At 37.8% G+C, this 14,328-nt stretch overlaps 1 protein-coding gene across 2 annotated transcripts in view; it reads left to right on the top strand.

The window, feature by feature from the left end:
- Nucleotides 1–14,328, top strand: part of NUDT14 (nudix hydrolase 14) — a 59,974-nt gene that overhangs the window by 14,645 nt on the left and 31,001 nt on the right. Inside the window, exons 1-2 of one of the 2 annotated variants that reach the window (XM_032690709.1) lie at nucleotides 8,146–8,333; nucleotides 12,341–12,384. In XM_032690709.1, the coding sequence (XP_032546600.1) occupies nucleotides 12,368–12,384 (17 nt within the window). In that variant the 5' untranslated portion in view covers nucleotides 8,146–8,333; nucleotides 12,341–12,367. Of the gene's footprint in view, nucleotides 1–8,145; nucleotides 8,334–12,340; nucleotides 12,385–14,328 lie in introns of those variants that run through there. The other variant, XM_032690708.1, reaches the window with a different exon arrangement.

The raw sequence follows: 14,328 nt of genomic DNA, 5'->3' as shown, positions 1-14,328 counted from the left end.
AACGTCCTTGCAGGAAGCAGTAACCTGGAGTTCCTGTGATCCATGGTGTGTAGGAGGTGTCCTTCCCTGCTCTTCCTTCACCATGGAGACACAGCAGTGCTGCACCTGGCTTTGTTCCCAAGTTGGATGAAACTTGGGGTCTCCCAAGTGCTGCCTACTAACCTTGGTCAGTCTTGTTAATGCTGGTTCTTTGTTGGCATGTACCAGCCTGGTGTGCTGGTTATTGAGCCAGTTACTGAACTCTAGTGTTCCTGCACTGGTTTTAATTCTGCATCAGAAATATTTTGTCCTTTGTAAGTTATATATAAGTGAATAGATTTATTAACTATTTTAAAATCATACTTATGTGACCCACACTACTGCTTTTCGGGTGCATTTGGAAAACCAAGTAACTTTGGAGTTATGCATGATGGATTGCTTTCTGTGGTTTTGGGTTTTTTTAATTAATCCAATTTTAATGATACAACAGTCAATGCACAGGCTTTTTCTTATCAATATTCTGCTTTAGGTGATGTGGTCGGTAGTTTTTGTTTCTGAAATTAGAACAACGTTCATCAACTGCATAGTTTTGGAATGCAGATTTATTATCTCTCTAAAAATGGAGTGGTCCAGTATTGTGGTAGAAGAGGGATAATTTTTTTTCCCTACTGGCTCTTTGTCAGCCAGAGAAGATTTTAATCAGATCCTATATAAGTTGCACTGGATTGTTAGAATGACTAAAGAGCTAATGAGAAATATTAGACAATTGATGGTGGTGATTAGCTTTTGGCTGAAATACCAGTGGCAACTTAAACTGTGGTTTTATGGTGTTGTCAGTGTTGTTTTCCTGAATGGCATAGCAAAATTAGTGATGAAAGGACAGTTTCTTTCCTTCCTCTTTGGGATGAGGGTCATGACCTAGGGTAGCAAAGAAGAAGAAATTATGCTTGTAGGCGTAGTGGTTGCCTTGGGACTGATGATTTTAAGATTCATTTACTTCTCTACTTATTATAGTTGTGTTTGTTTCTCTTCCTGCTGTGCCTGCAGATATGAGGTGAGAGCCCTAAATTCCAGCAAAGTCAGTGGGGTGAAAGTGTCTCGGAGTCAGAGATCCTACATGAGGCAGCAGTCCCAGGTGCCTGGGAGTGCTATACCAGTCAGAGGAATCACAAGTTGTGGGAATGTGATGTGGACCAAAGCAGTGTTTGCCCAGTGTGTAGCATTTGGAGAGTCCTCTTCCTAAGGGGTTGAAAGGTTATTTTGACTAATGAGTGAACAGGATCTGTACAGGAAGGAACTCAAGAATATTGAGTGAGAATTCTCATCAACTGTGAGGTCTCGGACTTGCAGTGGGTACTTTATATTGAATTTCACTCTGTCTTGAGACAGCTACTACAGACAGACATGATTGATTTAGGTATGTTATGATGAGTGCAGAATTATTTTCCTTGCCTGTCATTAAATATCACTAGTCTGAAATTTCAGTCAGGCCCTTTATCTTGGTAACTTTGTGGTCAAAAGAATCAGCAGTTATCTATGTCTCAGCAAAATTTAGCAGTTTGGAAAATGTTGTCTTCAGTAACTTAGGAGTTTAAGTGCTGTTTTCCGAAGGAATTTTCAGGAATCAGTCTCACTGAATTTCACTAAAGCCCCATCAGATAGAAATAGTTCTGTAATCTTAATCAAATATTGCAGTTTATATCCCACCACAGAATATGACATTATTCAATAAAGGTGTTTAGATGCTGTTTGGGGGCTGTGGCGTTTGGTTGAAATTACCGTGGTCCAGGGTAAAATCTAAATGAAATTCTTCCACCTTTCCAGTGAGGGCCTTATAAGTGGAGGTTTTTGAATGCTAAAAAGTGCTTTCTTAAATCTTATCTTTCATGAGTTGTTCATGAATTATTATAAATTGAAGTAGGGATACAAACCCATGTCTGTGTTTTCCAGATTCATTTATTACTAAACTACAAAGGCCATGCTGTTTGTTTGTTTGTTTCTAACATTTCATAAATGAACATGCAACAATTTATACAATTGGGGAAAACTCCAGAAAAAGAAACGAAGCAGGGAACACCCAGGAGCTCTCAGCAGCCTCTGGTTGAGGTAGTTACCTGGCTTTTATTCTCTGAGCTGGAGCCTCCTGGATCTGTGTTTCTCAGCCTCTTATTATAGTTATTGCATATTGTGGGAGATTTTTTCTTTAACCTTATTAGAAAAATATCCGTAAAAGATTAGAGAACTGGCCTTTGCTGTGGAGGTTTTCAGCCAGTATAGATAGAAGTGGCTGTGTGAGATGTGCAATACTTCTGTTTGAAAGTACAGCACTTATTTACAGTAAAGTATTTTACTGTCACATCAGCTGAATGCACAGATTTTGGAAATTATATTATCTCTGTTAAAACATCTTTCGTTACTAGGAATATATTCCTTAACTATGTCCAGTCAAAGCTTCAGGGTTTATATTTTACTGTAATGTTGTGGGAAAAGTAGTGTTAGTAATTTTGTAACTATGGAAAGCGTGTGTTCTTTTTATCCCTGCAAAATAAGCAAGTGTGTCACAGACTTCAAAGGGAAAACAGTTTAGTGAAAATGGGAAAATACACACAGCAGAATTCAATAACATGACATGAATTTAAGTAAAAGAGTAGTTGAATACTAACTTTGAATTTTGTCATTTGTATACAATGACACTGGAGTCTGAAAGCTCCACCCATTAGCAATTGGTTCCTTTGTATAGAATTGAATTTAACTCAGTACTAGGAAGTCCCCATCTGTATCTCAACTTATAACCTTAAATTATATGCTGGCTTGGCAGTAAAATGATGTGAGAAAAGTCATAAATTTGACCTTTGTGCATATCATGTTTCTTAACACACGCACTGTGTCCTTACTCTTTGCAGTATAGATTTCAGTGTGCTACTGCAGATTTGCCTTGGAATACAGTGTCTTTGATCTGTATATGCAATTCTTGTTGATAATGGTGGATATCAAAAACAGAAAAACAAGGTTAGAAAGGAGATTTGACTTAATTTAGTGTACTTATATGTGCTTAATTCTCATGTTTTCTAAATTTCATTCAAAGGTAAGCGATCTCACTGATAGCTGAATGCCAAGCTAAACTGCAACAACTCCATTGTTGAAAAGTACACACAAAAAACAAACTGTGACCTGAAAAGTAAACTTCCAGAGGATTATAGGAGAAAGTTTACTTACACATCAAGTATCTCAGTTGTAATTGTTCTGGCAGTTGATGTACATAAAATGAACAAAGTGGCTTGGCCCAGTACTGCATTAACAGTTGAATAAATTAATGCATTCTCCATTGTTTATCTTACCTCCCAAAGTGTGAAAAAATTGCACCTTTGAACAGTAAACTCTATTGCTATAACCATCTGTTTGCAGTTTCATTACAAACTCCTACCAGAATAATCCTCACTTTGAAGAGAAAATTGATATGGGTTGTAAAAATTACAGTCTATGACCTTAGGTTTTATGTCTCCTGAGGTATCCCTGGTGTGGTCTCCACTGGAATACGTTATGGTTTCTTCAAGAAGTGCCTTTATGTCTTCCAGCTAATTTCAGATAAGAAGCCCATGCATCAAAGAGTTGGCTGTCACACAGAGCTGAGCACTCCTGCCTCTTGTTCAAGGCCTAAAATGAGCATTGTGAGACTGCAGCAACTTTGTCCTGCCCTGCCCAGAACTGCTGTGTCAGCTGGGGCTGGCATGCCCTTCTTTAGTGTGCAGGATGATTTGTCCCCATGAGCTTTGCTAGCTCAGTTTTACCTCTGGAATTGTTATTATTGCCAATTAAAGCCAATTAGCAGAAGTAGTGTCTGTGCTTCAGGTAGAATGTTCACTTTTAATGTTGTTAAAAAGTCATCCGTTTGTGTATTTTTGGGTGCATTAAACCCAGTCCTTTCTCACTGAAATATTTGAATAGGGAAGTTAAAAACTGCAAAATGCCATTATTTGTAATCATGATGCTTTTAAAATAAACACTCTGGATAGTTTAGTAATGAAATCTTGCAAGCTTTGTTTAAAAAGCAAACACTCCCCCCCTTCCTCTTGAGCTTAAACAGTGGCTTGTTTAAAAAAACAGTAAAATTCCATAACACTTAAACTCTTTTGAAGTAGTTTTTCAACATCAGCAAGTAATTCTGCAAATTGCTTTTGAAGATGAGGCTTCATTTACTCCAGCGTGTGCAGTCTGATGGAGTGGATTAGTGGGTGTGGAGTGAAATTGTAATTTAGGCTTTTTTGTGTGCATGTGTCTCTCTGTAGAACACTCCCTATTAGATACATCTCTGTCCTCTTGCAGTAGTTGTGGATAGACCAAGGCTGCTCTGTTTAATAGTCAGTGGTAAAACCTTGCAATATATATATAATGGCATTACTTTCATGCTACTAAATACCATTTTTTAATTCAGGGTTTTTTTGGTTTGGTTTGGTTTGGTTTTTTTAATTAGCTCCTGTGTAGTTACACAAATGTCAGTGATGGGGTAGAGCAGAGATGTGCAGCTGGGGTAGCAAAAGGAGCAGCCTTGATTTCCATTGACTTGCACTGTTTTGGGACTGCACCCCAGGACTGAGTGGGTTCAAGGCCAACACTTTGCATTTGAATTAGTAGTTATGTCATATGATAGCCCAGCATAAGACAGTACTGATGTATACATTCAAAAGGAAAAAAAAAAAGCCACTCAACTAATGCAAATTAAAATGATTTTATTGATTTTATTGTGTTTTTTTTTAACTGTGTTACATGGTTTCATGCCAGCTGAAAGTGCTTCCTTTCATTTTGAAAGATATGTAGTACTTTCTATGAAGTCTGTAATTATATAAAAAGAAGACAGCTTTCTTCCTGCTTGCCACAAATCAAACCTTTAAAGTAGACAAAAGAATTATGATATTTCAAACAGATTTCAGATAAAAAATAGTCTGTTCAGGACAGAGTTTTTCCTTGAGAAGAAAAAGTTGAATATTAATTGTTGTATTTTTGACTGTTCATTTGCACTCTTTTTTTTTTGTGGATGAAGGTCTTTCGGTACAGCATGGCAGTTCTCTGGCTTCTGTAAACAAAAAACCACCCCACTAATTCATTAATCCAAAAAAAAATATTCAACAGGAAGCAATGGAACTTTTAAAGTGTATGGAACAGGTATTTTATTTTATTCTTATCTGGAAAACTTTAAAAGTCCAAACTTGTTTTAGCTATCTGTTTGATTTCTGTTCTTCATACGGGTTTCACAGCATCATGATGACTACTAATGCTTTATTTCTTTAAAAAAATCCCAAACTCTGGATTTTTGGGGGTCGAAGACGATGGTTTATTTATTTATTTATTCACACAGTTTTGGTATATGGCATGTGCTGAAAATACTGTGAAAAATGTTGAGGCAGTGCAAGGTAATTTGGTGAGTAATTGTCTGATAGGGAAGTGAAAAGCTTAAAGTCCTGATTTTGTCCTGGAAGTGCAGCTTCTGTGGGCACTGGAAACATTATGTATTGATTCTGTGTAACAGAGAGTTATGGCATTAATAATTCAACTGGCAAGAAATGGTTTATATTGGGTTGTAAATCCTCATATGTTTCTACTGAAAACCGCTACAGATGTGACATCAGGTTCCATTAAGCTGAAAAAAGAAATGTAACAAGGAAATCTCAACTGATAGCAGCATTTCTGTAGTGAGTGGAGAAAGGAAGGGGAAGGTTCATTTACAGAGGGGTGAGGGCTTGGCTTTTTTGGGTTTATCATAGGGGAAGTCCACTCTGTTTAGCCCATGAACTGTGACTTGAGAAGCAGCAGCTGATACACATCTTTCCCATTGTAGAACCATATATTTTATAAACCAAAAAGTACTGAATTACTGAGTTGCTTTTTTGCACATTTATCTCTTGGCAGCTTTTACTGATCATAAAAAAGGGGGATATGGGTGAAAAGCATTAAGCTAAGACCACTTAAGGAAATAAAGGTGGTAGGAGGCAGCAGGAGCTGGCTGCGTTGGTGCAGATTTTTATCTGTCTCCAAGAGTCAGTTACTTGATTCCCCAGGCACACTGATCATCTGGATTAACCTGATGAAAACCCATCTAATAAAGTGACAAGTTTGGTGTTCTCTCACCATGCAGTTCTGGGCAGCAGGTAAACACCTCAGCAGGAGAACATGTGGGGAGTTTCCAGATAGAGGCGTTGCTGTGCACACTGATACTAAACTGTGCAGATACACTTGTAGAAGATTGGTTGAATGTGAAAATAAGTGCAATAGAAAATCAAGTTTTACACAAGTTTTTCAAGAAAAACATAACCCTCCTGCCTTTAAAATTTTTTTCTGAGAACAGAAAAAAAGCCAAACCTCGTTATTCCTCTGGGGAATTTTACTGCCTTATTCCATGTAAATCATTAAACGAACTGCACACTTGCTTGGCTCTGCTGACTCTGGTTTAAGACCGTTATTTACCAATTAATTCTCTTATCTTTTTTTCTGTACCTATAGTGTAATTATTTTATTACATGAAGAATGCTCATTATCCTTTTGCATTAAGGACATTAACTGCTTTTGTGTCTTAGGACTGTGGAAACAGAGTAAATGGAGTAATAAGGACAGAGTTATTTTTATGTTATAATTGCTTCAACTTCTCAAATTGGATTTTTTCACAAATATGGAACATTTACTTCTTGGGTAACTGCTTTAAACCCAGTCCAACTGGTAGAGACTAGGGGATCATGACTGTTGTTTGCCATTTTAACCCTCATAACTTCTGCATGCAGCTTATCTATACCATAACGTATTTGTCATTTTTCTTAACTGCCTCTGTTTGTTTACACCAACTTTTGTCCGGGCTCTAACTGAATTGTAAGATCATTGAACAGGAACTGTTCCCACTACATATGTTTAGTGCCTTTCACAATGGGTAGCCAAACCTCATGTTGTCTGTCCTGTAATGTAAACAGTCAGGAGTTAATCATTGTCACGGGCAGATTTTTTTCTTTCTCTTTTAGTGGCATATGTGAAGTTAGTTTGCTTCTTTTGGACATATGTCTCCTGCATTTTAAGTGATCTGCCTGCGTGGCCTGTCACCATTCTCCTAAAAAATATGTAATACAAGGTATGAAGCCGTTTTGCTGAGATGGTTTTGGTGTAACTTTACAGTTCCTGGCCACTTATGTCTGTCCAAACAGAAGTTTTCTGTGGATAAACATGGGAGATGACATAAGGCAGTGCCTTTAATTTGGTCACTTTCAAAATTGTTAAGTAGTTCAATAAGACAAATAAGACAGGAGAAGCTTTAGGTAAATTTTGAGTAAAGATTGTTTCTGCTTCAATTATGCATTGTCTGTCCAGAGCTCATTGCAAGAAGTCATTAAATCAGTGCCAATCCAACATAAATTTTGGGTTTTTTGAATGGTCTGAACTCCCAACAGAGTAACAACAGGAAATCTGTGACTGTAAATCTGCATGCGGAGGATTTATTTTATGCACCCTTCTGTAGTGTTGTCAAACTACCATGAGGTAGAGTTAAAGGAAACATTTAAAGAGGTTTTGTGAGTGTTCTTTCACCTGTTACACTAACACATTTCCAGTTTACTCTCCCAGGAGAGCTGTACACCTCAGCCAGACTGAGGGGGGTTGGTTTGTTTGAGCTGGGGGTTTTTTCTGAAGGCTCAGGATGGTATCAGTGTAACGCTGAGTATTGGTACCTGTGCAGACACATCACCCCATGTATGAGCTGGTTCAAGAGCTTCTTGGGTGGCAGACTGTGCATGGGCCCTGCCCTCAGAGAAAAGGAGGAGGAAGGCATTCAAGCTGCCCCAAAATGAAGAGTAGAAATTCGCAGTAACTTGTGTCAGACCATGTCCAGGGTCTGTCACATGCGGAGCACACCCAGTATCAACATACACTCAATGCCAGGGGATGTTACTTCCTACATCATTAGCACAGCATGTCCTTTTTCTCTTCTTTATGGGCCAGCCTGGATTAAATCTTAGATGAGTTTCTCTAGCAAGCAAAAGTTATCCTTTGCAAAGGCATCCTGACAGCAATTTGACCTTGTTGTTCAGACATTATATTGCCTCAGGCGGTGGAGGAAAGCAAAGGACAGTGATATCCCTGGCACAGTGATTCTTAAGGCATTTTAGCCAGAGACAGACAGAGTGTAGGTGGGAAAAAGAATGGTGTTTTGATAGGCTGCAGACAAGTCTGACTTATCCATAACAGACGGTGTGAAGAGGCTCCTGCTTGTAATTATGGCACTGAGCAGATGCAGGAAGAGTCTTAAGAAAATGATTTAGAGGATGGAAGCAGGACAGACAATATGAAGATCAAGTGTGAGTGACATAAACAGCTCTGTGCAGGTAGGAGTCACATCTGCTGAACTTGCATCCACTGTCAACACATGTATAGCAGAGAGCTCTTTGCAGTCCATGGTTGCCCTGGAATCACTTGATCCAAAAGGGGTCGATTCTCCTTGTGCAGATTGTCAAGCTTGAGAGTGTGCTGCTCTAATTCTAAGTTATCAATGCCATTGCCATGTCAGTCTTACAGAACACATGAGCAGGACTTGTGACACAGATGCAAGTAGTATAGAAATGGCCATTTCTGCTCCCTTTTTTGGGGTCAGTGGAGGACTGTTTAATTTGGATGCGTTTTGGAGGACTGTCTTTTGCCAGTGTTCAGCTGCCTTTTGTCAAAGTCTTGGAAGAGTGTTCTGGGGAAGCATTGCTCTATGCTTTCCCTATTCTTAAATTTTAGAGCCAGGATGCCAGGCAGGATGGACATCTCATCTGACCTGATATGGCTTTCTTATGCAATTAGTACTTATGTAAGTGATCTGTCTTCTGTGTAACCGGAAACTAAGTTGTCTCACATGCTGCCTCTCCTGGAATACAGCTTTATTAATTTACACATACTATATGCCCTAGTTCAGCATTGCAACATCACAGAACCTGATCACTGAGCACAGAAGTAGAGTGTGATTACTTTGTGATTAAAGATTTACTAAATCGATTATGTGTTACACAAAGTTGTTGCAGTACCAGAACTGCTATCCTGAACAGATAAAAACAAGTATAAAATAATTTTGATGTATTTGTCTTTATAAAACATCACAGGGCACGTTTCTCATTTGAAGAATAATTTTTAAGATCTTTCTCAAATGTAATTATATACTCCTTTCTCCTTTCTGTCATCAGTGTTTAGATCTCCCAGCAATCAGTTATATTTATTTCTCTCACTGCATTGAAAGACACTGTGATTGTTCCCTTTAGACATTGGAGAATGGACTACTTTGTAATAATGCAATTATATATGTTTATTAAGATGAAGAGCTTTACAAGTTTGAGACAGCTTTTGTCTTTCACAAGGATACTTCTGTTTTTCGGAAGTGATGTTGACCATCAATCCTTTAATCTTCCAGCTGTCTGTAACTGCAATAATAGCAGAGCCTTGTCAAAGGCCAGGATATATGGAATGGAACAGTTTAACAAGTAGTCATAGTTACTTGGCTTTTAAAAGCATGAATCTTGGTCAGTCCAGCAATTAGTACTTTTGTCTTAAAGATAAGATAGAGATACTACACAGAGCTTGACATAGTTGGTTAGAAACTGGCTGGAATTAATGTTCTGTGAAGTATGTAAAGCACCATAAGAACCATTGGTAACTGTTTGCATGCTATTAATAATTAGCAACCTTCCTACTAGTCTGTTAGGAAAGAACCATGCTTTGGGCACAATAGAAACTCAACTCCATACGGTTGGGTTCAAATTACATTTGACTTGGACAATAGGACATGAATGGGGCTCATTTGAGTTTCTGCCACTGTAAACAAAGAGATGTTGGAGTGTTTCATTTGTTTATTGATTTATTTATTTGGACAGGTGCAGGTTGATCATATGAAGTAGTTTTTTTTATTCAGATACAGGCAGAAAATAGCTTTGTGCAGTAAGAGTGTATGATGCTAACCAACGACTTGACTGGACAGACTCAAAATAATTTACCTTGAGGCTGGTTTTGAATTTGGGTCTTAAACTAATCAAATCATGTTCTAGAGAAAGCGCGTTACGTGGGCTTAGAAAACAGAAAATACAGATTTTATTTTCTTACTAGTTTCCTTTTAGGTACTAAGTTCTTTCTTTTACTTTCTGCTAAAAATTATGTGCATGTCTGTGAGGTAGATTCTGTTAATGGTAATGGAGCTCATCCTTGAGAATAGGTCATTCAAATCTGATGGATCCCATCTGGATGAGGATGAATCTCTAGGGTGTAATTTTCCTCAGCTATTTGACTCTCGTAAGTGCTCCAAAGCAATCAGGGTCTATAATTTGCAAAATGATGGCAGGAGCAAAGAGCCAGGAAGATTGTTGCTGGGATCGTATGTTTGAAAGTAGTACCACAGGACTAACAGCCTAAATTAATGTAATGAAGGACTTGATTCAGGCTTTTTTTGTCTTCTCCATCAGCTGGGCACACACATTTCTCCCAAGTGGACACTACAAAGGTAGAATGGATGATGGTAGCACATTTTGGACAGGGTAAGGTTGAAACTGGAGAAGCAATATGAAGTTACATGCAGAAGACATTATTCTTGGTCCACAGTTCTCCAACTCAAGTTAAATGGAAAATTGCCCAGCAATCTGCAAACAAGAGAAAATCCTGCCATACAGTTAGAAATAAACCTACAGAAGGATTGAGCTGACCTTACACATTTAATACCTTAAATTGTCTTACCATACAACACAGCCTATATGCTATTACGTTCAAGTGTTGCAGCTACGTGTTGTGTCATAGTCCTATCAAAGCTGTTCCTCCACCTCTCCCCAGGTGGAATGGATTGGATTAGCACTCAGCTTTAATATTTCAGTTCACACTGAAAATTTGCTGTCTTTATTTCTCTTTCAACATTATATTGCATTTAAACCATGAGAGGGCTTCTCCCGTAATGGAGACGTTTGGTTGCTGTCAGTGCTCACAGAAGGTATGTGCAGGCACCAGTGGAAGCGAAGACTAGAGTTTCTCTTGAGGTGAACAACTGTTTATAATTAGAGTTGTGGGAATGAAGAAAAACCCAGCTAGCAAGCAAACAGTCACTCTTCCAAAAAGCTTGGTAAACTCATAAAGCTCGGGAGCTTAATCTCTGAACCAGAGTGCTTGTTATCTAATCCCCACCAGCTGTTGTGTACTTGGTAGCCATGACATCTGTAATAGAGCTGAAGGACCTGTCTATATTGGTTGGCACCTTTACCACCAACTGAATTTGATTCTTCTTTCACTGCTCAACATTTACCTGCTTTAAATCATTAACCAGTTGCTCAGGGTTTGATCATCCGTTTAACCATACTTTATAATAGAAACCTCGTGCTGCTTTTCACATTAAGCATATTTTGGGTACGTAGGTTTTCAGCAGGTCTAGTTTTTGCGTTGCTAATAAGAAAAAGGTATCAACCACAAGAATTTCCTCTGGTTGCATTCTGATTCCTTATATAAACTTAAAACTGACCTGGGAGTGAAATCTCTTGACTTGTATTTCAGCTGAAATACATCACACTTCTAATAAGCAGGGTGAGGAATTATATACATGTCTCCAGCTGGTGTGTATGAATTGCTATAGGTGACTGTAGAAGCTATAAATGTAAGCAAGTGTATACCTGTTCATTATAACTGTCGAATAATACCTTTTTTCAGGGATGAGTTTCAGCTGTGCTGCAGTGGATATTGTTCTTGTTAAGCCCATCTTGGGAAAATAATCCATTTTATGTCTCCTAGTTCTTGGGTGAGTGCTGTGACTTCAAACCTGCTGTTAGACAGTGCTCTCAGCACCACCAGCAGTGCAGAGGAACAGCTGCTGTGTAGAATGGAGTATGTTAGGTGTGGACAAAACTGCTATTTTAGGCCTTGTAAGGGGTGAGAGCGAAGGATGTCTTGTTCCTGGATCCCAAAAGAGTTTAGTTAGGAGGTAAATGCTGAGCTGTCCACACCAGACCATTTCTGGACATGGAAAAACATAGATCTATGGGTTATTTTACAGTTTAAAACATGGCTGTTTATAGCTTCCTGACACCTTGAATGATTAGCTTAGGCATCTGAAGTTGATGCTGTGGCCAAAATTGGGCCTGAAGACTGCAGTAGTCTTGCATTAGCTGTCATCATGATATTGTGGATCTAAGATTTTGAACTGTCCTAAGACAGTTCTCAGCATCTGTAATACTTACTGTCAAAACACAGAAGGATGGTCTCATAAATAAAACCAGCTATACTAAGTTTTTAAAGAAATGCCTGATAAGTTTTATTAAATTCCATTATAGTAATTTTTTCACTTGGAATTGATTTGACTGATGGATTTTTAATTTTTTTTTTTTCTCCCCAGAATGGTACAAAGAAGTTCTGGGATTTTATGAGAACACATGACAGGTAACGATGGAATCACGTTATTTCCCATTGTCTTTATGTTGTATTTCATGCTGTAGTCTCTTCCATTGATCAACTGTTGATGTTTTTTCCCCTCCAAATTTCTCTTCAGTTCTCACTTCTTTGTTATACTTGCAGGTAGTTCTTCACTGTTTTAGATGGAATTAGCAGAAGTTTTAAAATCTCATGGTTTATTATGTTTTCAGTAAGTTTTGTCTGTGCTTGATTTTTTAAATATTAGAGTTTTAGCACATGATGTACTGTACATTTTAGTGATTACAGAGAAGATACAAATGAAAATTTGGATTGTATGAAATTTTCTTTTTTGAGTGGGAATATATCACCTGAAGGAAGGACTTTCTTCTGTCTTTCTAATTGTATTTCTGCTATTGAGGAAGAAAAGCAACTAACTCCTGACTTCAAAGATCAATTCATACAAGATTATAACAAATAAGGTATATATGAAACAGTCTCAGAGTTATTAAAAACTAAAGTATTTATGTGTCTTTTAGAAAAAGACATATAAATAGTTTAGTTAATCTGCTCATGGAAGATAAAAATAAAAAACATAGGTAACAAATTTTTCCTAGAAAAAGCTTTTCTAAATTTATTACATGTAAAAAGTGGTGCAAAACACTAATGGCAAAAAAACACTTGTCACATAACCAGAACCATGTCAAGAGATGTGTTTTTCTTGTGCATGAAGTAAGTAAAATCAGTTACATTTTTGGACGTTGTGCTCTATTGGAACGTTCTAAATCCTTACGTGAGTCTTTTTGTGTGTAGGTGCCTGTGAGGGACATAAAATGCTAACAACACTTTTTATCAATATAAAGATTATGAAAGTAAAATTTCCAGGAAGACTGGGAAAGCATTAGCTAGGCTAAAAATGCCTGTACTGCTTGAAACTAGGACAGAGTAGGGAGTGATATTTCATTACTGAACTTCACACTTGCTTTTGGAATTTTTCTGGAAGACAGTTCTGTCTTTGCACTTTGTCTGTCCATATGGGCATGTGCCTGAATTTATGATCGCAGATACAAAGGCTGAAATGATAATTGATTGCTGGAAATTTAATATATGCCCATTGTAGCAAATGAATCCAGCCTCAAGTCACAGTGTTGGGAACACGACTTAAGGATGAATTTGTATTACTGTTTTTGTTTAAACTTTAGTTTATCACTGTGTGATAACGTGTGAATATATGCAAGTAACGGAGTGGGGTAAGTATTAAAGGATCAGTTTTCCATGAACTTCTTGGGAACAGTATTTCTGAAGGACTTTTGTGGGCATTTTTAAAATAGTTGAGAACATAACTTTATAAAAAGGCTACGGCCACATGTCATGCCAGTCATCTCTGGTCACATAACATTTGTTAGCTTCAGATGTACAACAGCTGCCACCCAAACTTATTAGTGACTACTGTTGAACTGCAGAATGTCTAACACTCTTTCATGAGGAAATTCATTGCAGCTTCTGACACCAGAGGTAATAATGTGAACTTTCTGTGTAGGAAATCCGTGGTTTCACATAAATTCTACTTGTGACTAGGAAGCCAATTATTATGAGATACATTAGTCAGGTTCAAAATCCCTTATAATGCATCAAAGCCCTACATTTTACTGTATCTTAGTAGGGCAGCTGTGGTGCTTGTTATATGGAAAAGTCACATTAACTAGTTGCTGAGGATTATAGAGGACTTCATACTTAGAGAGCTCTTAAGCGTTCTTTACCCTTGATGAAGAATAAATCTTGAAGAAGAGGAGAGCTTTCCAGGACACATGTCTTGTTGGTCAGGGTTTCCTAGTGCTTATGTCTGCTTGAGGAAGATTGTAGATGTTTTCCATAGATAAAATCCCTTTTTCTTAATATTTTTTCAGAAGTATTCAGAAGTTGTGCTACCTCTGAAAGTGCTGTAATACTGTTAAATGCCCAAAGAAAAACAGC

The sequence above is a fragment of the Chiroxiphia lanceolata genome, chromosome 6, assembly GCF_009829145.1.
Source record: "Chiroxiphia lanceolata isolate bChiLan1 chromosome 6, bChiLan1.pri, whole genome shotgun sequence".
NCBI classification, from domain to species: Eukaryota; Metazoa; Chordata; class Aves; order Passeriformes; family Pipridae; genus Chiroxiphia; species Chiroxiphia lanceolata.
The sequence above is the reverse complement of the archived record's forward strand: the minus strand, read 5'-3'. Positions and strand labels throughout refer to the sequence as shown.